This window comes from Caretta caretta, chromosome 7 (assembly GCF_965140235.1).
Source record: "Caretta caretta isolate rCarCar2 chromosome 7, rCarCar1.hap1, whole genome shotgun sequence".
NCBI lineage: Eukaryota > Metazoa > Chordata > Testudines > Cheloniidae > Caretta > Caretta caretta.
In genome coordinates, this window is record NC_134212.1 from 53,605,467 (window position 1) to 53,626,499 (window position 21,033).

Consider the following 21,033-nt stretch of genomic DNA (forward strand, 5'->3'; position numbering starts at 1 on the left):
ACAAACTTGACAACTGAAAAAAAAACAATAAAAATATGAACCGTTGTATTTAATGTAAGCTTGAGCTGTGTCTTGACATGCTTGTGGCTAAATAGTACAGCAGAACCAGACCTGTCCCATGTATTGTGTTCAAAGAAAGGGTGAGGCTTTAATTTTTAGTGTGGCTCCACCTAGCAGAGCCAGAGAAATAATGGATGCAATCCACCTACAAATCCTCTAGCTGAAGTTCGCTGTCCACTGGTGTTGTGGGAGGATTCCTAAGAACATGACTCAGTGGGTAGTGGCTCTCACTCTGCTGCTAACAAACACACTGTGTCCTTTCTACTTATCAGCTGAACTGAACTGGCTTCTCCTTACACACATGGATGGTTAACTTGATTTTAGCTAAGCTTGACTACCTGCATTTTAATTATTGTGGTCACAAGGTGGTGCAGCAAGGCGTTTTTTTATAGTAGATATTTTAGACTTAGTTCAGTGATACATGCTGCTGGTTTTTTGTACTTTGATCTGATGGTGCAAAGATGACCAGAATTGTTGCTGTTACAAAGGGGGGGAGAGTGGTTGACAGCAGTTGTACACTGAAACTTAACATATTAAAACCAAGCACGATTGCTGCCTCATCACTTACATTTTGTACTACACTTTGGGAAGACACTTTATATTACACAAGGGAAGTCAATGAGGTGTAGGAGCTAGTGCACAGGACTGGCAGTCAGGAGTCCTAGCATCTGTTCTTAGCTTTGCTATTGACTTGCTGGATGGCCTTCATGTAAGCTCTGTGCTTTTAGTTTTCCCCCCTCTGATAAATTGGGATAATCACCTTTTGTAAAATACTTTCAGAACTTCAGGTGAAGAGCACTACAAAAAGCACAAGTTATTTAGGTCCATATATATACAGCCCTCAATCCTGTTACAACTCCTGTTGACATCAGGGGAAATTACACTACTCAAGGGGGTGGGGGGAGGGAAGGAGAGAGAGTGATATGCTATTGAAACAATGTAATTTTGCTTTCAGTGTGCTGTTGATGATAGTAATGTTGGGAGAAGGGTTCTCTCTCAGAAGCAGAGTAGCAGCCGTGTTAGTCTGTATCCGCAAAAAGAAAAGGAGTACTTGTGGCACCTTAGAGACTATCAGATTTATTTGAGCAAAAGCTTTTGTGAGCTACAGCTAAGTGAGCTGTAGCTCACGAAAGCTTATGCTCAAATAAATTTGTTAGTCTCTAAGGTGCTACAAGTACTCCTTTTCTTCTTTCAGAAGCAGGAAGTCAAAAAGATACGGTGAGTAAATAGACCCTCCAATGAAGGTAAACTTGTTCTACGGTCTTGTTAGCATCTGCCAAATCTTCAGTTTTCTTTATACAATATGTACCCATGGCACTTTCCATCTTGCTCTGGCTATTGTTTTCTACAAAGCACCCTCTGTTTGCTATGTAAACTCATCTCGGTGGAATTCCTATCCAGTCCAGTATCCTGTCTCCGATAGTGTCCAGTTCCATGTGATCCAGAGGAAGGTGTAAGAACCCTGCCGTGGGATTGTTTGCCTCTCTTTCATTGTCTTCTCCTAATCTCTAATAACTAGAGACTGACTTGAAGCCCGGGAGCATGAGGCTTAATATCCTTTCCAGATTTTTGTTAGCATTAACTACTAATTCATGGAAGTATTATGACCTGTGTTTATGCAGGAGGACAGACTGGATCACAATGATTCCTTCTTAAAATCCATAATTCTAGATAGTTATCCATATAGGAGTCAATTCTTTTTTGAATCTGTACTCAAAGACATCCTGTGATGATGTGCAGGTAGTCTAGTTACGTGGTGTGGAAAAATACTTCCTTTTTATCCTTTTTACATGTCTGTAAAGCGCCAGGTCTCTGTCCTGTGGAGTTTACAGTCTACATAGACAACAAATAGATGAAGGATGGAATGCAACAAAACAACAAAGTGATCTGTTAAGTTTGAGGTAGTATTAGTTTATTTTTGTGGAGAAAGATTTAAAGATGTTTGTTTCCTTCATACTACTTTAGGAGCAGGATTTGGAGCTGATAATCCTCTTGGAAGAAGTGAGTTTGAAGGCTGTGGAAGTAGGTACAGACCTATTCAGGAAGGTGTTTCCAGGCATATGGACTCACAGGAAGGAGGCACAGAGGCAAACCTGATACATATGTACAAGCCATTCCTAAGTCTGTGCAGGTGGGAGAAGAGATTGCCACCGCTACCACCAGGGAAGGCTTGAATTAGTGTTTTGATACTTTACCTGCTGCCAGAAACTTGCTCTGGTAATTTACCATGCATGTGAGCTGAAAATAGGCAGAAGCCAGACTTTTTGCTGCCTGTACTAGGTACTGCTAAGAGAGAAATAGCGTAGTGGCTGTGGCTGCATTTGGCTTCCCACTCAGATGGATTGTAGTGTGTTTGTTTTTCTCAACAGGTGACTTAAATGTATTTACATGGCTGCCAAACAGCTAGGTTGTTTGTATTCCTCTTTATTTAATGATTCCTCTTTATTTAATGTAACAGAGTAGCTAGTATGTTATCAAGGGTGGATCCCTACTAGACAAAACTTTGCTAGTTACTGTCCTTTAACTATGTATAATCAGTTGCAAGGTAAATGGGGTAGAATAAAAATATAGGTTTCAGAGTAACAGCCGTGTTAGTCTGTATTTGCAAAAAGAAAAGGAGTACTTGTGGCACCTTAGAGACTAACCAATTTATTTGAGCATAAGCTTTCGTGAACTATAGCTCACTTCATCGGATGCATACTGTGGAAAGTGTAGAAGATCTTTTTATACACACAAAGCATGAAAAAATACCTCCCCCCACCCCACTCTCCTGCTGGTAATAGCTTATCTAAAGTGACCACTCTCCTTACAATGTGTATGATAATCAAGGTGGGCCATTTCCAGCACAAATCCAGGGTTTAACAAGAACGTCTGAGGGGTGGGGGGGGGTAGGAAAAAACAAGGGGAAATAGGCTACCTTGCATAATGAGAGACTGGGAGTGGCTAAGTCATTATGCAAGGTAACCTATTTCCCCTTGTTTTTTCCTACCCCCCCCCCCTCAGACATTCTTGTTAAACCCTGGATTTGTGCTGGAAATGGCCCACCTTGATTATCATACACATTGTAAGGAGAGTGGTCACTTTAGATAAGCTATTACCAGCAGGAGAGTCGGGTGGGGAGAGGTATTTTTTCATGCTTTGTGTGTCTAAAAAGATCTTCTACACTTTCCACAGTATGCATCCGATGAAGTGAGCTGTAGTTCACGAAAGCTTATGCTCAAATAAATTGGTTAGTCGCTAAGGTGCCACAAGTACTCCTTTTCTTTTTAATAAAAATATAGTAATCAAACTGTTCCTAGCATGACTTTAAAAGTGAAGGTAATTAGCATTGGAAAAATGTCCTGAGGACTGTGGTAGATTCTCTATTACTGAAAGTAAAGGAGTACTAGTGGCACTTTAGAGACTAACCAATTTATTTGACCATAAGCTTTCGTGAGCTATAGCTCACTTCACTGGATGCATTCAGTGGAAAATACAGTGAGGAGATTTACATACACACAGACCATGAAAAAATGGGTGTTATCATACACACTGTAAGGAGAGTGATCACTTAAGATGAGCTATTACCAGCAGGAGGGCGGGGGGGGGGGAGAAAACCTTTTGTAGTTATAATCAAGGTGGGCCATTTCCAGCAGTTAACAGGAACGTCCGAGGAGCGGGGGCGGGGAGGGAAATAGTTTTACATTGTGTAATGACACATCCACTCCCAGTCTCTATTCAAGCCTAAGTTAATTGTATCCAGTTTGCAAATTAATTCCAATTCAGCAGTCTCTCGTTGGAGTCTGTTTCTGAAGTCTTTTTGTTGTAATATAGAGACTTTTAGGTCAGAAATTGAGTGACCAGAGAGATTGAAGTGTTCTCTGACTGGTTTATGAATGTTATAATTCTTGACATCTGATTTGTGTCCATTTATTCTTTTACGTAGAGACTGTCCAGTTTGACCAATGTACATGGCAGAGGGGCATTGCTGGCACATATCACATTGGTAGATGTGCAGGTGAATGAGCCTCTGATAGTGTGGCTGATGTGATTAGGCCCTATGATGGTGTCCCCTGAATAGATATGTGGACACAGCTGGCAATGGGCTTTGTTGCAAGGATAGGTTCCTGGGTTAGTGGTTCTGTTGTGTGGTGTGTGGTTGCTGGTGAGTATTTGCTTCAGGTTGGGGGGCTGTCTGTAGGCAAGGACTGGCCTGTCTCCCAAAATCTGTGAGACTGATGGGTCGTCCTTCAGGATAGGTTGTAGATTCTTGATGATGCATTGGAGAGGTTTTATTTGGGGGCTGAAGGTGATGGCTAGTGGTGTTCTGTTATTATCTTGGACCTGTCCTGTAGTAGGTGACTTCTGGGTACACTTCTGGCTCTGTCAATCTGTTTCTTCACTTCAACAGGTGGGTATTGTAGTTGTAAGAATGCTTGATAGAGATCTTATAGGTGTTTGTCTCTGTCTGAGGGGTTGGAGCAAATGCGGTTGTATCGTAGAGCTTGGCTGTAGATGATGGATCGTGTGGTGTGGTCTGGGTAAAAGCTGGAGGCATGTAGGTAGGAATAGCGGTCAGTAGGTTTCCGGTATAGGGTGATGTTTATGTGACCATCGCTTATTAGCACCGTAGTGTCCAGGAAGTGGATCTCTTGTGTGGACTGGTCCAGGCTGAGGTTGATGGTGGGATGGAAACTATTGAAATCATGGTGGAATTCCTCAAGGGCTTCTTTTCCATGGGTCCAGATGATGAAGATGTCATCAATGTAGCGCAAGTAGAGTGGGAGCATTAGGGGACGAGAGCTGAGGAAGCGTTGTTCTAAGTCAGCCATAAAAATGTTGGCATACTGTGGGGCCATGCGGGTACCCATAGCAGTGCCGCTGATTTGAAGGTATACATTGTCCCCAAATGTGAAATAGTTATGGGTGAGGACAAAGTCACAAAGTTCAGCCACCAGGTTTGCCGAGACATTATCGGGGATACTGTTCCTGACGGCTTGTAGTCCATCTTTGTGTGGAATGTTGGTGTAGAGGGCTTCTACATCCATAGTGGCCAGGATGGTGTTTTCAGGAAGATTACCGATGGATTGTAGTTTCCTCAGGAAGTCAGTGGTGTCTCGAAGATAACTGGGAGTGCTGGTAGCATAGGGCCTGAGGAAGGAGTCTACATAGCCAGACAATACTGCTGTCAAGGTGCCAATGCCTGAGAAGATGGGGCGTCCAGGATTTCCAGGTTTATGGATCTTGGGTAGCAGATAGAATGCCCCAGCTGGGGGTTCCAGAGGTGTGTCTGTGCAGATTTGTCCTTATGCTTTTTCAGGGAGTTTCTTGAGCAAATGCTGTAGTTTCTTTTGGTAACCCTCAGTGGGATCAGAGGGAATGGCTTGTAGAATGTGGTGTTGGAGAGCTGCCGAGCAGCCTCTTGTTCACATTCTGACCTATTCATGATGACAACAGCACCTCCTTTGTCAGCCTTTTTGATTATGATGTCAGAGTTGTTTCTGAGGCTGTGGATGGCATTGTGTTCTGCACGGCTGAGGGTATGGGGCAAGTGATGCTGCTTTTCCACAATTTCAGCCTGTGCACGTCGGCAGAAGCACTCTATGTAGAAGTCCAAAGTCTGTTGTTTCGACCTTCAGGAGGAGTCCACCTAGAATCCTTTTTTTTTGTACTGTTGGTAGGAAGGTCTCTGTGGATTAGTATGTTGTTCAGAGGTGTGTTGGAAATATTCCTTGAGTCGGAATATTAGGATTCTAGGTCACCACAGAACTGTATCATGTTCGTGGGGGTGGAGGGGCAGAAGGAGAGGCCCCGAGATAGGACAGATTCTTCTGCTGGGCTAAAAGTATAGTTGGATAGATTGACAATATTGCTGGGTGGGTTAAGGGAACCATTGCTATGGCTTCTTGTGGCATGTATCTATCACTGGTAATTCTTAAGATCAAGATTGGATATTTTTTTCAAGATATGCTCTAGTTCAAAAGGAATTATTTTTTGTAAGTTTTCTGGCCTGTGTTATACGGGAGGTCAAACCAAATGATCACAGTGGTCTCTTCTGGCCTTGAAATCTTTGCTACAGGTTCAGTAAACACTCCAAAAGAAGGATTAAAAATAGAAGTAAAAAAACCACTATGTACACTTTGTACAGAAGGCAAGCACTTGTAGATTATGAAAAATAGCTCATCAATAACTGATAGTAGGAATGTTTTCTCTTTGATTACTATCCTGAATAAATTTTATGTTTAACCACATCGTGGGCCAGACAAGGGGTATGTCTACACTACGGAATTAGTTCGAATTTATAGAAGTCGGTTTTTTAGAAATCGGTTTTATATATTCGAGTGTGTGTGTCCCCACAAAAAATGCTCTAAGTGCATTAAGTGTATTAACTCGGCGGAGTGCTTCCACAGTACCGAGGCAAGCGTCGACTTCCGGAGTGTTGCACTGTGGGTAGCTATCCCACAGTTCCCGCAGTCTCCGCTGCCCATTGGAATTCTGGGTTGAGATCCCAATGCCTGATGGGGCTAAAACATTGTCGTGGGTGGTTCTGGGTACATATCGTCAGGCCCCCATTCCCTCCCTCCCTCCCTCCGTGAAAGCAAGGGCAGACAATTGTTTCGCGCCTTTTTTCCTGAGTTACCTGTGCAGACTCCATACCACGGCAAGAATGGAGCCCGCTCAGGTAACCGTCTGTAGCCAGACAGCCAGCCCCCCCCTCAGACCAGCATTGCTGGAAACACAGGAGGAAGCCGGAACAGGGCACTTAACATATATTCCAGCACAGCCTTTGAAGCTGTGAAAAGCACAGGTGTGCTGCTACAATGTGCCTCTGGGAGCAGATACAACGATTAAGCTCACAGCAGGCAGAGGCCCTGTGACAGACATGGCTCTTAGCCCCTACTAAATAGCGTGATGCACACACACCAACATCCTAGGTGGGAAAATATTTACCCTGATAAAAGAAATGTCCAGTAGTCGAAACTTACTGTTTCTCTCCCTTGCAAGTGTAAACTACTCTTGCGAAAGCTGGCGTCACCCAGACAGACCAGCCTCAATTTGGCATAAGAAAGGAGAAAGAGAATAAAGGAGTACAGAGGTATAAGTAGGGGACCTACAGCACCATGATTTTTGAGTGCTTTTCACTATCTATCTGCTGGTCAGATAAGTGACAGCCTCCCAAGGCTTCTGCAGCTAAGAGGGACCCTAAGCCTTGTCCCTTATTCGTCTTTCCGTGGAATTGAGTGACCGATCCTGGCTTGGCACCGCTGGAATCGAGAGATGCAAGGAGGGTAAGAAGCACCCACACCTGATCTCCTATCTTTAGTGTACACATATTTTGAAATAGAGCTCTATACTTTGTTTTCTTTCTTTGGGATTGTGGCTTCAGTTTTGTAACTTGTTTGTGTGTGTAACATCTCTACATTTAAATAAGTAGGCACTAGCAATTTTGTAACCACATGATTAGAATCTAGCTTAATAAATTTTGGTAACCATTTATGCATAAGCCTGACTTGTTTTCTCTGGTTTACTGTAAAGCAGCCAACACAATTAAAGAACCTCAGCCGTTTTGGCTCTAAAGCCTGGCCATTAGGTGAGAGTACTAAGAGCCTAGCGTTGAGTTGTGCCGCCTCCACGGGGCAAACTCTTGGGGCACCTGTCAGTCAATCCTGGCTGCCCGCTGCGAAGGAGCTCTGAGCTCTAGCAGTTAAAGTCATGGGTGTGGAGAGGCTCTTAGTGCTGCCATTGGGGCACCTGTCAGTCAGTATTGACTGCCCGCTGCGAAGGAGCTCTGAGCTCTAGCAGTTAAAGTCACGGGTGGTTAGGACCTTGGGGCATCCGTCAGCCTAGCCCGGGCTGCCCGCCGCGAAGGGACAGTGCGTCCTAGCGGTTAAAGTCACGGATGGTATAAATGGGCATAGCTGGCACCTCACCAAACATCCTTGGCCGTCGGCTAACACCGTCACCGTATGTCTCCTGGGTGCTGGCAGATGCGGTACTGCATTGCTACACAGTAGCAGCAACCCATTGCCTTCTGGCAGCAGACGGTGCAATACGACTGGTAGCCATCATCGTCATGTCCGAAGTGCTCCTGGCCACATCGGCCAGGAGCGCCTGGGCACACATGGGCGCAGAGACTAAATTTGGAGTGACTTGACCAGGTCATTCTCTTTAGTCCTGCAGTCAGTCCTATTGAACCGTCTTATGGTGAGCAGGCAGACAATACGGATTGCTAGCAGTCATACTGTACCATCTTCTGCTGGGCAGGCAAGAGATAAGGATGGATAGCAGTTGTATTGCACCATCTTCTGCCGGGCAGGCAAGAGATGAGGATGGCATGCAGTCCTTCTGCACCGTCTGCTGCCAGCCAAAGATGTAAAAGATAGATGGAGTGGATCAAAACAAGAAATAGACCAGATTTGTTTTGTACTCATTTGATTCCCCCCCCTCCCCTGTCTAGGGGACTCATCCCTCTAGGTCACACTGCAGTCACTCACAGAGAAGGTGCAGCGAGTAAATCTAGCCATGTATCAATCAGAGGCCAGACTAACCTCCTTGTTCCAATAAGAACAATAACTTAAGTGCACCATTTCTTATTGGAACCCTCCGTGAAGTCCTGCCTGAAATACTCCTTGATGTAAAGCCACCCCCTTTGTTGATTTTAGCTCCCTGAAACCAACCCTGTAAGCCGTGTCCCCAGTCGCCCCTCCCTGCATCAGAGCAACGGCAAACAATCGTGCATCTGAGTTGAGAGTGCTGTCCAGAGCAGTCACAATGGAGCACTCTGATGGGGCTAAAACATTGTCGCGGGTGGTTCTGGGTACATATCGTCAGGCCCCTATTCCCTCTCTCCCTCCGTGAAAGCAAGGGCAGACAATCGTTTCGTGCCTTTTTTCCTGAGTTACCTGTGCAGACGCCATACCATGGCAAGCATGGAGCCCGCTCAGGTAACCGTCACCCTATGTCTCCTGGGTGCTGGCAGACGTGGTACTGCATTGCTATACAGCAGCATCAACCCCTTGCCTTGTGGCAGCAGACGGTACAGTACAACTGGTAGCCATCATCGTCATGTCCGAGGTGCTCCTGGCCACATCAGCCAGGAGCGCCTGGGCAGACATGGGCGCAGGGACTAAATTTGGAGTGACTTGACCAGGTCATTCTCTTTAGTCCTGCAGTCAGTCCTATTGAACCGTCTTATGGTGAGTAGGCAGGCGATACGGATTGCTAGCAGTCCTATTGCATCATCTTCTGCCGGGCAGCCATGAGATGTGGATGGTATGCAGTCCTTCTGCACCGTCTGCTGCCAGCGAAAGATGTAAAAGATAGATGGAGTGGATCAAAACAAGAAATAGACCAGATTTGTTTTGTACTCATTTGCTTCCCCCCCCACCCGTCTAGGGGACTCATTCCTCTAGGTCACACTGCAGTCACTCACAGAGAAGGTGCAGCGAGGTAAATCTAGCCATGTATCAATCAGAGGCCAGACTAACCTCCTTTTTCCAATAAGAACAATAACTTAGGTGCACCATTTCTTATTGGAACCCTCCGTGAAGTCCTGCCTGAAATACTCCTTGATGTAAAGCCACCCCCTTTGTTGATTTTAGCTCCCTGAAGCCAACCCTCTAAGCCATGTCGTCAGTCGCCCCTCCCTCCGTCAGAACAACGGCAGACAATCGTTCCGCACCTTTTTTCTGTGTGGACACCATACCAAAGCAAGCATGGAGGCCGCTCAGCTCACTTTGGCAATTAGGAGCACATTAAACACCACACGCATTATCCAGCAGTATATGCAGCACCAGAACCTGGCAGAGCGATACCGGGTGAGGAGGCGACGTCAGCGCGGTCACGTGAGTGATCAGGACATGGACACAGATTTCTCTGAAAGCATGGGCCCTGCCAATGCATGCATCATGGTGCTAATGGGGCAGGTTCATGCTGTGGAACGCTGATTCTGAGCTCGGGAAACAAGCACAGACTGGTGGGACCACATAGTGTTGCAGGTCTGGGACGATTCCCGGTGGCTGCGAAACTTTTGCATGCGTAAGGGCACTTTCATGGAACATTGTGACTTGCTTTCTCCTGCCCTGAAGCGCATGAATACCAAGACGAGAGCAGCCCTCACAGTTGAGAAGCGAGTGGCGATAGCCCTGTGGAAGCTTGCAACGCCAGACAGCTACCGGTCAGTTGGGAATCAATTTGGAGTGGGCAAATCTACTGTTGGGGCTTCTTGACTTGTTTCTTGACTTTAGCAAAGCTTTTGACACGGTCTCCCTCACTATTCTTGTCAGCAAGTTAAGGAAGTATGGGCTGGATGAATGCACTATAAGGTGGGTAGAAAGCTGGCTAGATTGTCAGGCTCAACGGGTAGTGATCAATGGCTCCATGTCTAGTTGGCAGCCGGTATCAAGTGGAGTGCCCCAAGGGTCGGTCCTGGGGCCGGTTTTGTTCAATATCTTCATAAATGATCTGGAGGATGGTGTGGATTGAACTCTCAGCAAATTTGCAGATGATACTAAACTGGGAGGAGTGGTAGATACGCTGGAGGGGAGGGATAGGATACAGAAGGACATAGACAAATTGGAGGATTGGGCCAAAAGAAATCTGATGAGGTTCAGTAAGGATAAGTGCAGGGTCCTGCACTTAGGATGGAAGAATCCAATGCACTGCTACAGACTAGGGACCGAATGGCTAGGCAGCAGTTCTGCGGAAAAGGACCTAGGGGTGACAGTGGACGAGAAGCTGGATATGAGTCAGCAGTGTGCCCTTGTTGCCAAGAAGGCCAATGGCATTTTGGGATGTATAAGTAGGGGCATAGCGAGCAGATCGAGGGATGTGATCGTTCCCCTCTATTCGACATTGGTGAGGCCTCATCTGGAGTACTGTGTCCAGTTTTGGGCCCCACACTACAAGAAGGATGTGGATAAATTGGAGAGAGTCCAGCGAAGGGCAACAAAAATGATTAGGGGTCTAGAACACATGACTTATGAGGAGAGGCTGAGGGAGCTGGGATTGTTTAGCCTGCAGAAGAGAAGAATGAGGGGGGATTTGATAGCTGCTTTCAACTACCTGAAAGGGGGTTCCAAAGAGGATGGCTCTAGACTGTTCTCAATGGTAGCAGATGACAGAACGAGGAGTAATGGTCTCAAGTTGCAGTGGGGGAGGTTTAGATTGGATATTAGGAAAAACTTTTTCACTAAGAGGGTGGTGAAACACTGGAATGCGTTACCTAGGGAGGTGGTAGAATCTCCTTCCTTAGAGGTTTTTAAGGTCATGCTTGACAAAGCCCTGGCTGGGATGATTTAACTGGGAATTGGTCCTGCTTCGAGCAGGGGGTTGGACTAGATGACCTTCTGGGGTCCCTTCCAACCCTGATATTCTATGATTCTATGATTCTGTGATGCAAGTAGCCCACGCAAACAAAGATCTGCTGATATCAAGGGTAGTGACCCTGGGAAATGTGCAGGTCATAGTGGATGGCTTTGCTGCAATGGGATTCCCTAACTGTGGTGGGGCCATAGACGGAACCCATATCCCTATCTTGGCAGCGGAGCACCAAGCCGCCGAGTACATAAACCGCAAGGGGTACTTTTCAATAGTGCTGCAAGCTCTGGTGGATCACAACGGACGTTTCACCAACATCAACGTGGGATGGCCAGGAAAGGTACATGACGCTGGCATCTTCAGGAACTCTGGTCTGTTTCAAAAGCTGCAGGAAGGGACTTTATTCCCAGACCAGAAAATAACTGTTGGGGATGTTGAAATGCCTATAGTTATCCTTGGGGACCCAGCCTACCCCTTAATGCCATGGCTCATGAAGCCGTACACAGGCAGCCTGGTCAGTAGTCAGGAGCTGTTCAACTACAGGCTGAGCAAGTGCAGAATGGTGGTAGAATGTGCATTTGGACGTTTAAAGGCGCGCTGGCGCAGTTTACTGACTCGCTTAGACCTCAGCGAAACCAGTATTCCCACTGTTATTACTGCTTGCTGTGTGCTCCACAATATCTGTGAGAGTAAGGGGGAGACGTTTATGGCGGGGTGGGAGGTTGAGGCAAATCGCCTGGCTGCTGGTTACGCACAGCCGGACACCAGGGCGGTTAGAAGAGCACAGGAGGGCGCGGTACGCATCAGAGAAGCTTTGAAAACCAGTTTCATGACTGGCCAGGTTATGGTGTGAAAGTTCTCTTTGTTTCTCCTTGATGAAACCTCCCGCCCCTTGGTTCACTCTACTTCCCCGCAAGCTAACCACCCTCCCCTCCTCCCTTTAATCATTGCTTGCAGAGGCAATAAAGTCATTGTTGCTTCACATTCATGCATTCTTTATTCATTCATCACACAAACAGGGGGACGACCAGCAAGGTAGCCCAGGAGGGGTGGTGGAGGAGGGAAGGAAAATGCCACACAGCACTTTAAAAGTTTACAACTTTAAAATTTATTGGATTGCCAGCCTTCTTTTTTTTGGGCAATCCTCTGTGGCGGAGTGGCTGGTTGGCCGGTGGCCCCCCCACCGCGTTCTTGGGCGTCTGGGTGTGGAGGCTATGGAACTTGGGGAGGAGGGCGGTTGGTTACACTGGGGCTGTAGTGGCAGTCTGTGCTCCAGCTGCCTTTGCTGCAGCTCAACCATACACTGGAGCATACTGGTTTGGTCCTCCAGCAGCCTCAGCATTGAATCCTGCCTCCTCTCATCACGCTGCCACCACATTTGAGCTTCAGCCCTGTCTTCAGCCCGCCACTTACTCTCTTCAGCCCGCCACCTCTCCTCCTGGTCATTTTGTGCTTTCCTGCACTCTGACATTATTTGCCTCCACGCATTCGTCTGTGCTCTGTCAGTGTGGGAGGACTGCATGAGCTCAGAGAACATTTCATCATGAGTGCGTTTTTTTTTCTTTCAGAGGAACAGCCGTGTTAGTCTGTATTTGCAAAAAGAAAAGGAGTACTTGTGGCACCTTAGAGACTAACCAATTTATTTGAGCATGAGCTTTCGTGAGCTACAGCTCACTTCATCAGATCTTCATCACATCTGATGAAGTGAGCTGTAGCTCACGAAAGCTCATGCTCAAATAAATTGGTTAGTCTCTAAGGTGCCACAAGTACTCCTTTTCTTTTTTTTCTTTCTAATCTTCACTAGCCTCTGGGAAGGAGAAGATCCTGTGATCATTGAAACACATGCAGCTGGTGGAGAAAAAAAAAGGGACAGCGGTATTTTAAAAAGACACATTTTATAAAACAGTGGCTACACTCTTTCAGGGTAAACCTTGCTGTTAACATTATATACATAGCACATGTGCTTTCGTTACAAGGTCGCATTTTGCCTCCCCCCACCGCGTGGCTTACCCCCTCAACCCTCCCCCATCCCCGTGGCTAACAGCGGGGAACATTTCTGTTCAGCCGCAGGCAAACAGCTCAGCAGGAATGGGCTCCTCTGAATGTCCTCTGAAGAAAAGCACCCTATTTCAACCAGAAGACCAAGAATGATATATCACTCTCCTGAGGATAACACAGAGAGATAAAGAACAGATGTTGTTTGAACACCAGCAAACATACACTGCAATGCTTTGTTGTACAATGATTCCCGAGTACGTGTTACTGGCCTGGAGTGGTAAAGTGTCCTACCATAAGGCTGCCCTCCCCAGAAACCTTTTGCAAAGGCTTTGGGAGTACATCCAGGAGAGCCGTGAATGCCAGGGCAAATTAATCCTTTCACATGCTTGCTTTTAAACCATGTATAATATTTTAAAAGGTACACTCACCGGAGGTCTCTTCTCCGTCTGCTGGGTCCAGGAGGCAGCCTTGGGTGGATTCGGGAGGTACTGGCTCCAGGTCCAGGGTGAGAAACAGTTCCTGGCTGTCGGGAAAACCGGTTTCTCCGCTTGCTTGCTGTGAGCTATCTACAACCTCCTCCTCATCATCATCATCTTCTTCGTCCCCAAAACCTGCTTCCGTGTTGCCTCCATCTCCATTGAAGGAGTCAAACAACACGGCTGGGTGGTGGCTGAACCCCCTAAAATGGCATGCAGCTCATCATAGAAGCGGCATGTTTGGGGCTCTGACCCGGAGCGGCCGTTTGCCCCTCTGGTTTTCTGGCAGGCTTGCCTCAGCTCCTTAAATTTCACGCGGCACTGTTTCGGATCCCTGTTATGGCCTCTGTCCTTCATGCCCTGGGAGATTTTGACAAAGGTTTTGGCATTTCGAAAACTGGAACGGAGTTCTGATAGCACGGATTCCTCTCCCCATACAGCGATCAGATCCGGTACCTCCTGTTCAGTCCATGCTGGAGCTCTTTTGCGATTCTGGGACTCCATCATGGTCACCTGCAGCTTGCCACGCTGCCCAAACAGGAAATGAGATTCAAAAGTTCGCAGTTGTTTTCCTGTCTACCTGGCCAGTGCATCTGAGTTGAGAGTGCTGTCCAGAGCGGTCACAATGGAGCACTCTGGGATAGCTCCCGGAGGCCAATATCATCGAATTGTGTCCACAGTACCCCAAATTCGACCCGGCAAGGGCGATTTAAGCGCTAATCCACTTGTCAGGGGTGGAGTATGGAAATCGATTTTAAGAGCCCTTTGAATCGAAATAAAGGGCTTCATTGTGTGGACGGATGCAGGTTTACATCGATTTAACGCTGCTAAATTCGACCAAAAGTCCTCGTGTAAACCAGGGCAAGATTTTGATTTAGCTATACCGATATAAAGTTGGAGTAACTCCCTTAGCTTCAATGGACTTTCCCTTGATTTAGGCTGATGTAACTAAATGTCACAAGCTGGGTTGGTTCAGCTACACTACTTGTTGGGACATGATCACCCTTTAAAGCAGGGTTGCTCGGTGCCCTAGGCTTTGGAATAAACTTCAATCGACATTCTTGTAAGACGAGACTCCGCCTTTCTTTTCCGTAGGCAGTCCTAGTTCTCCCCCCTGTGAGCTGGGGCATACTCTGCTCGTTGAGCTGCTAACGAAACCTCAAATAAATTTGTTAGTCTCTAAGGTGCCCCAAGTACTCCTTTTAAAGAAACCTAGTCAGCTCAGCTAACTAATCCCCTAAGAAGCGCCTCTGCAGCTGAGACTCCAAGCTAATGCCGCGCTCCCTGTTCGCTAACTAGCGTGTATCCGGCTCACACCGGCGCTGCTTTGGGGGCGGTTCTCTCGGTCTGTATTTCCTAGGGGAAGGATGTCACATGCTACAGCCCCCATACACATGGCCGTGCCAAGCCCAGAGTAGCTCCCATGTCCCAAAGGACAAAGGCGGGTAGAGGTGCCCACCTCTTCTTTCTCTCGTTGACAAGCTCCCTACCTGCCCTGGAAGGGATTAGCCAGAGCTGGGAGGCCTCTCCTGCCGGGTACCAGCTGCACTAGCACCCCGGGCACGACCCCATGCTGCCATGGAGGGGGGGCTCTGGGGCCGCAGCGGCCCGGCCCGAGGGACCTGGGGACGCGGCGGGACGAACTCCATTAACCCCGTCACCCTGTTTCGCGGCTCTACCCATGTCAACAGCCAGAACCAGACCCCCGCCGGGGCGGGGCTGACCGGATTCCCCGCAGAGAGAGGCCCGCCTCCGCCTTCGCCTTCCGCCTCCTCCTCCAGCGGCGCGGCCAGGAGCTTGCGCTGCCCTCGGGGCGGGTCCCGGGGAAGGGGCGGAGGCGGCCCAGCCCTACAGGCTCCATTTTGCGGGCGCGGTGGCGGCGAGTTGACGGCTCAGGTGAGTGGGGGCGCGGGGGCAGCGCCGGCCCGGCGCCTCCCTCCCCGGCAGCGCTTCGGGGCTTTGCGTTCCCCGGGCAGGGACGCCACAGCGGCTCCCCGGCGTGGGCAGTCCCCGGCGTGTAACCCCGTGGCCCAGGCCGCCCCGAGGAGCCCCCTTGAAACGCGAGGGGTTTGGCGCCAGGCCAGCCCGGCGGGGCCTGGGACGTTGTAGGGTCGCCAGCCCGGGCCCCTTTCCCTTTCCACCCGGAGGCGAGGCGGGGCGGGCAGCTCGGTCCCGCCCGCCTCCTGCCTGCCCTCCGCGGGGGAGAGGCTCCCTGGCCCGCCTGCCCTGAGCCGTGCAGGCCAGAGTGCAGCCCCGCACAGCCTGGGAGCGCGGCCCTGGGCTCCCCAGGCGGCTAGAGTTGCGCCTGGGCTCAGGCTGGAGTCCATAATTAATTTTCAAAATAATTTTAAGGGATGTTTATTTTTAAGCTTTTTATAAACATTTAAAAAGGAGCAGACAGTAATTATTGATTGACCTACGTGTTGATTTCCAAAAGTGAAAGCTCTATAACTGTTAAATCACAATTTGTCAACATTTGGGGGGGAGGGATAGCGCAGTGGTTTGAGCATCGGCCTCCTAAACCCAGGGTTGTGAGTTCAATCTGTGCCAAAAATCTGGGGCAAAAATTGGGGATTGGTCCTGCTTTGAGTAGGGGGTTGGACTAGATGACCTCCTGAGGTCCCTTCCAACCCTGCTATTCTGTGATAACATCACATGTGAAAATACATAAAGTAAATATCCTTAAATCAATATCTAAAGCAGCATTTTTCTTATGTTGCCTATTTGTAAAATGATTATTGATGGAAATTGTTTCCTTTAGCTTGCATGCATACAGTGAAATCCACATTTATTGATATTTACCAATAAAAATGTAATCCTTCCAAGCCTAATTATACCAGTTACACCCCTGCTGTGGATGCAGTTGCATTGGTATAGTTTATTTCCCTTCCCATAGCACCTTTAGGGCATGGCTACACTTGCAGATGTAGAGCGCTGTGAGTTAAACTTCGTACAGCACAGTAGGGAAAGCGCTGCAGTCTGTCCACACTGACGGCTGCAAGCGCACTGCCATGGCCACATTTGCAGCGGCATTGGGAGAGGTGCATTGGGGGAAGCTATCCCACAGAGAGCCTCTTCCCATTCTGGTGCTGTGGCTTGTGGGAAGGGGGTGGGGGTGTGCAGGGCATTCTAGGTCCTGTCCCAACGCCCGGTGATGCATCGGTTTGCATCCCAGCATTTCCTTTGCTTCCATCCACATTTGGTGCCATCTTTCAACGGTTTTTGTACTGCGCACTCTGTCTTCCCTTTCGGTTGGCGGCAGTGGAGCCTGAACTGCTGAGGAATATGCTGACGAGTCTCACCAACACATCACATTTGGCAGTCAAGATATTCCTGAAGATCCAAAGTGACAGTGAGGACTCCAACGATGATATTGACTCGAGTAATGCAAACGACATGAGTTTGCTTGTAGCATTCACGGACATGCTCACCACCATGGAACGGCACTTTTGGGCTCGGGAAACGAGCACTGAGTGGTGGGATCACATCGTCATGCAAGTCTGGGATGACGAGCAGTGGCTGCAGAACTTTCAGATGAGAAAAGCCACTTTCGTGGGACTATCTGAAGAGCTCACCCCCACCCTGTGGCGCAAGGACATGAGATTGAGAGCTGCCCTGACGGTGAAGAAGCGGGTGGCTATTGCAATCTGGAAGCAGGCAACTCCAGACAGCTACTGAATGGTCGCTAACCAGTTTGGAGTGGGGAAGTCGACTGTTGGAATCGTGTTGATGCAAGTTTGCAGGGCCATTAATCACATCCTGCTCAGAAGAAACGTGACTCCAGGTAACGTGCATGACATTGTGGCTGGCTTTGCACAAATGGGTTTCCCTAACTGTGGAGGGGCGATAGATGGCACACACATTCCAATTCTGGCACCAGCCCACCTAGCTTCCAAGTACGTTAATTGGAAGGGCTATTTCTCTATGGTTCTCCAGGCACTTGTGGATCACCGTGGGCGTTTCATTGACATTAACGCAGGCTGGCCCAGAAAGGTGCATGACACACACATCTTTCGGAACACTGGCCTGTTCAGGAAGCTGCAAGCCGGGACTTTTTTCCCAGACCAGAAGATCACCGTAGGGGAAGTTGAAATGCCCGTTGTGATCCTTGGAGACCCCGCTTACCCTTTGATGCCGTGGCTCATGAAATCCTACATAGGGAGCCTTGACAGCAGCAAGGAGCGGTTCAACGACAGGCTGAGCAGGTGCAGAATGACTGTGGAGTATGTTTTTGGCCGTTTAAAGGGTTGCTGGTGCGCTCTGTATGGGAAGCTGGACCTGGCCAATAACAGCATCCCCGTGGTTATATCCGCGTGCTGTACCCTCCATAACGTTTGTGAGGGGAAGGGTGAAAGATTCACTCAGGCATGGAACTTGGAAGTTCAACACCTGGAGGCTGAATTTGAACAGCCAGAGAGCAGGGCTATTCGAGGGGCCCAGCGTGAGGCTGCAAGGATTAGGGATGCCTTGAGGGAGCAATTTGAGGCTGAAAGCCAACAGTAATGTCTGGTGGGGTGCCCTGCACGGGAGTGAAGTGCGGTAGGAATCTGTGTTTGCTACGTATGATACACTGACTTGCAGTGCCTGTTGCTTTCCTGGGCTAAGGTTTCTTTTATGTTATGCAATAATAAAGAATGTTTTCAAAGCCAAAAAATCAATTTATTGAAAAGAAACACAACACAACTGCTTGGGAAACACAAAGGGCAAGGGGGTGGGGTGGGGAACGGTACAATCACAGATTTGTGTATGTCCCGTCTGGAGTGCTGTGCAATGCGTGCTGCACTTCAGGATGGCTAAACTACATGGTGATGGGGGTTGAGTGCAGTGGGTAAGGGTCATAGTTTTCGGGGCTGGGTGGTGAAGCTACAAGTGTTGGAGGCAGCGGGTGGCAGTAAGAACCTGGATGTTGGGGAAAGTGGTTTGGAGGTAACATGGTGGCACAAGGGAAAGAGTTTTGGGACAAGAGCTGGCGGGGCAGGGGGGTGCAGTAGTGCTCTGCCTGCATGGCTACGAGCGCCTGGATCGAGTCCACTTGGCGCTCCATGATGCTTATCAGCCACTCTGTGCTTTGGTGCCGGCGATCCGTATTCTGCTGGCGGACCCTCCTTTCACTCTCCCGCCACTCCTGCACTTTTTTATTTTCATTAGTTGAATGCTGCATGACTTCATGCAGCATGTCCTCTTTGCTTCTACGTGGCCTCTTTCTGATTCTTTGCAGCCTCTTGGCTGTTGATAATATGGACGGCTGAGATCTCAAGGTTGCAACTGTAAAGGCAAAATGCAACACTTAACAGAGGCAGCATTGTTCACACCAGACAGAGCAATGATTGCCCCATACTCTAGGGAAAGCACAGTCTACACAATAGCATAATTTGCCTGTCCCAAAGCGAGTGCACACAACCCATGGGAGCCCCAAAATGGTGAGTAAGCACAGGGTGAAGCGTGACTGATGGTTTCACGGCTGTACTGTCCTCTGGGTTTCTGTGCCTTGGGAAGAGTCAACAGTAGCAGGGGACCGCTATGGTGAACATTGTACCCACATTTTCCACAGGATTTTGACCTGGAAGATATCTCGCTGCAGAGGGTGACCTGGGAAGCAAGGGAGGGTCTTCTACTGCAATGCGGCTTCCACCTTGGCTCACGTGCAGCTTGCCTGTATGCAACAATGGTCCCCCCGCCCCTCATGGCACAGTGGTGTAGACAAGTTAGCCTTACTGGGACGAGGACAATAGTGGCTCTCCCAAAAAACCTGCGCAAGCATATTGCCCAAGTTTTAAGAGATCACTGAGGCCGATTACCGTGATGAGAGAGAGCACATCAACGCCCTATTCCGCATCTAGGCATGCATGCAGCCCTAACCCTCCTCACGCCAAGAGCCCGCACTGAATAACTTCCTTCCCAAAATAAAAGCCGCTTACCAGGAACCTCCTCTGGTGTTTGTTCTTCCCCAAGCACCGGCCACCGCGACTGGCTACCCTCGTCCTGGCTTGAGAACAGCTCCTGGCTTCATGCACCTATGGATTCTGGGGTGTCTTCCTCCACCGGAGCACCCTCGTTTCCGCTTTGCTGGCTCCTCCTCCTCCTGCCTTGTTGCACTGGCCTCTGAGATGTCCATGGTGGTACTCGGTATGGAGGTGGGGTTGCCCCCAAGTATTGCGTCCAGCTCTTTGTAAAAACAGCAGATCGTGGGGGCAGCACCGGAGCAGCTGTTTGCCTCTCTGGCTTTGTGGTAGGCATTCCGCAGCTCCTTCACTGCAGTGCTCCCCGGTCATGACCCCTTTCCAGCATGGCCCTTGATATCTGCCCGAAGATATTGAAATTCCTGTGGCTGGAGTGCAGCTGGGACTAGACAGCTTCCTCCACCCAAACACTGATGAGGTCCAGCACTTCGCCATTGCTCCATACTGGGGATCGCCTGGCGCATGGAGGCATCGTGACCTGGAAAGATTCACTGAGAGCACTCCACGCCTGGCTGAGCAAACAGGAAGGGGATTTTCAAAATTCCCAGAGAATTTAAAGGGAGGGTCTTACTGTTGGTCACCTGAGGGCAGGGCAGTAGAGTTCAAAGTGATGACCAGAGTGGCTAGAACAGGCATTGTGGGATACTTCTGGAGGCCGATCAGAGTGCAATAATAGACCAGGGCGTCCACACTGGCGCCGCAGCGCTCCAGCGGGGGCACAGCAAACGTTATTCCACTCAGCGAGGTGGAGTACCAGGAGTGCTCTAGCCGTGGACTCAGAGAGTTCTACGTGCCTTGCCAGTGTGGACGGGTAGTGAGCTAGGGTGCCTGGGGCTCCTTTATTGTGCTGTAACTCGCAAGTGCAGCCAGGCCCTTATACTGATACACTTTAGTCCACACTAGGAGCTTGTACCACTTGTATGCCAATATAGTTAAAGTGGTACAACTTTCTAATGGAGACAAAGTCTTGTTTGAGTATGTCTACACTGCAACTGCATCTGCAGCTGACCCATGCCAGCTGTCTCTGGCTGCGGCGGGGCTGTTTAATTGCAATGTAGACATTTGGCTGGGTATGGGGGACAGGCTCTAGGACCCTGCGAGGTGGGACAACAACCTGAAGGAAACAAGGAAGCAACCTGAGCCCCACACAAATTGGAGTCAGGTGGCATGGGCCCACCATCAGGCCATGGTTGCCTAATTGCAATGTAGACACAGTATTTGGGGCCCCTGTATGTGAAAAA

General features: G+C 48.8%; 1 protein-coding gene across 2 annotated transcripts in view; it reads left to right on the forward strand.

Moving 5' to 3' along the window:
- The first annotated feature begins 15,410 nt into the window (after nt 1-15,410).
- The window catches only part of ANXA7 (annexin A7), a 58,907-nt gene continuing 53,284 nt past the window's right edge, over nt 15,411-21,033 (forward strand). Inside the window, exon 1 of one of the 2 annotated variants that reach the window (XM_048858032.2) lies at nt 15,411-15,728. In XM_048858032.2, the coding sequence (XP_048713989.2) occupies nt 15,411-15,728 (318 nt within the window). The remainder of the gene's footprint in view (nt 15,729-21,033) is intronic. The other variant, XM_048858033.2, reaches the window with a different exon arrangement.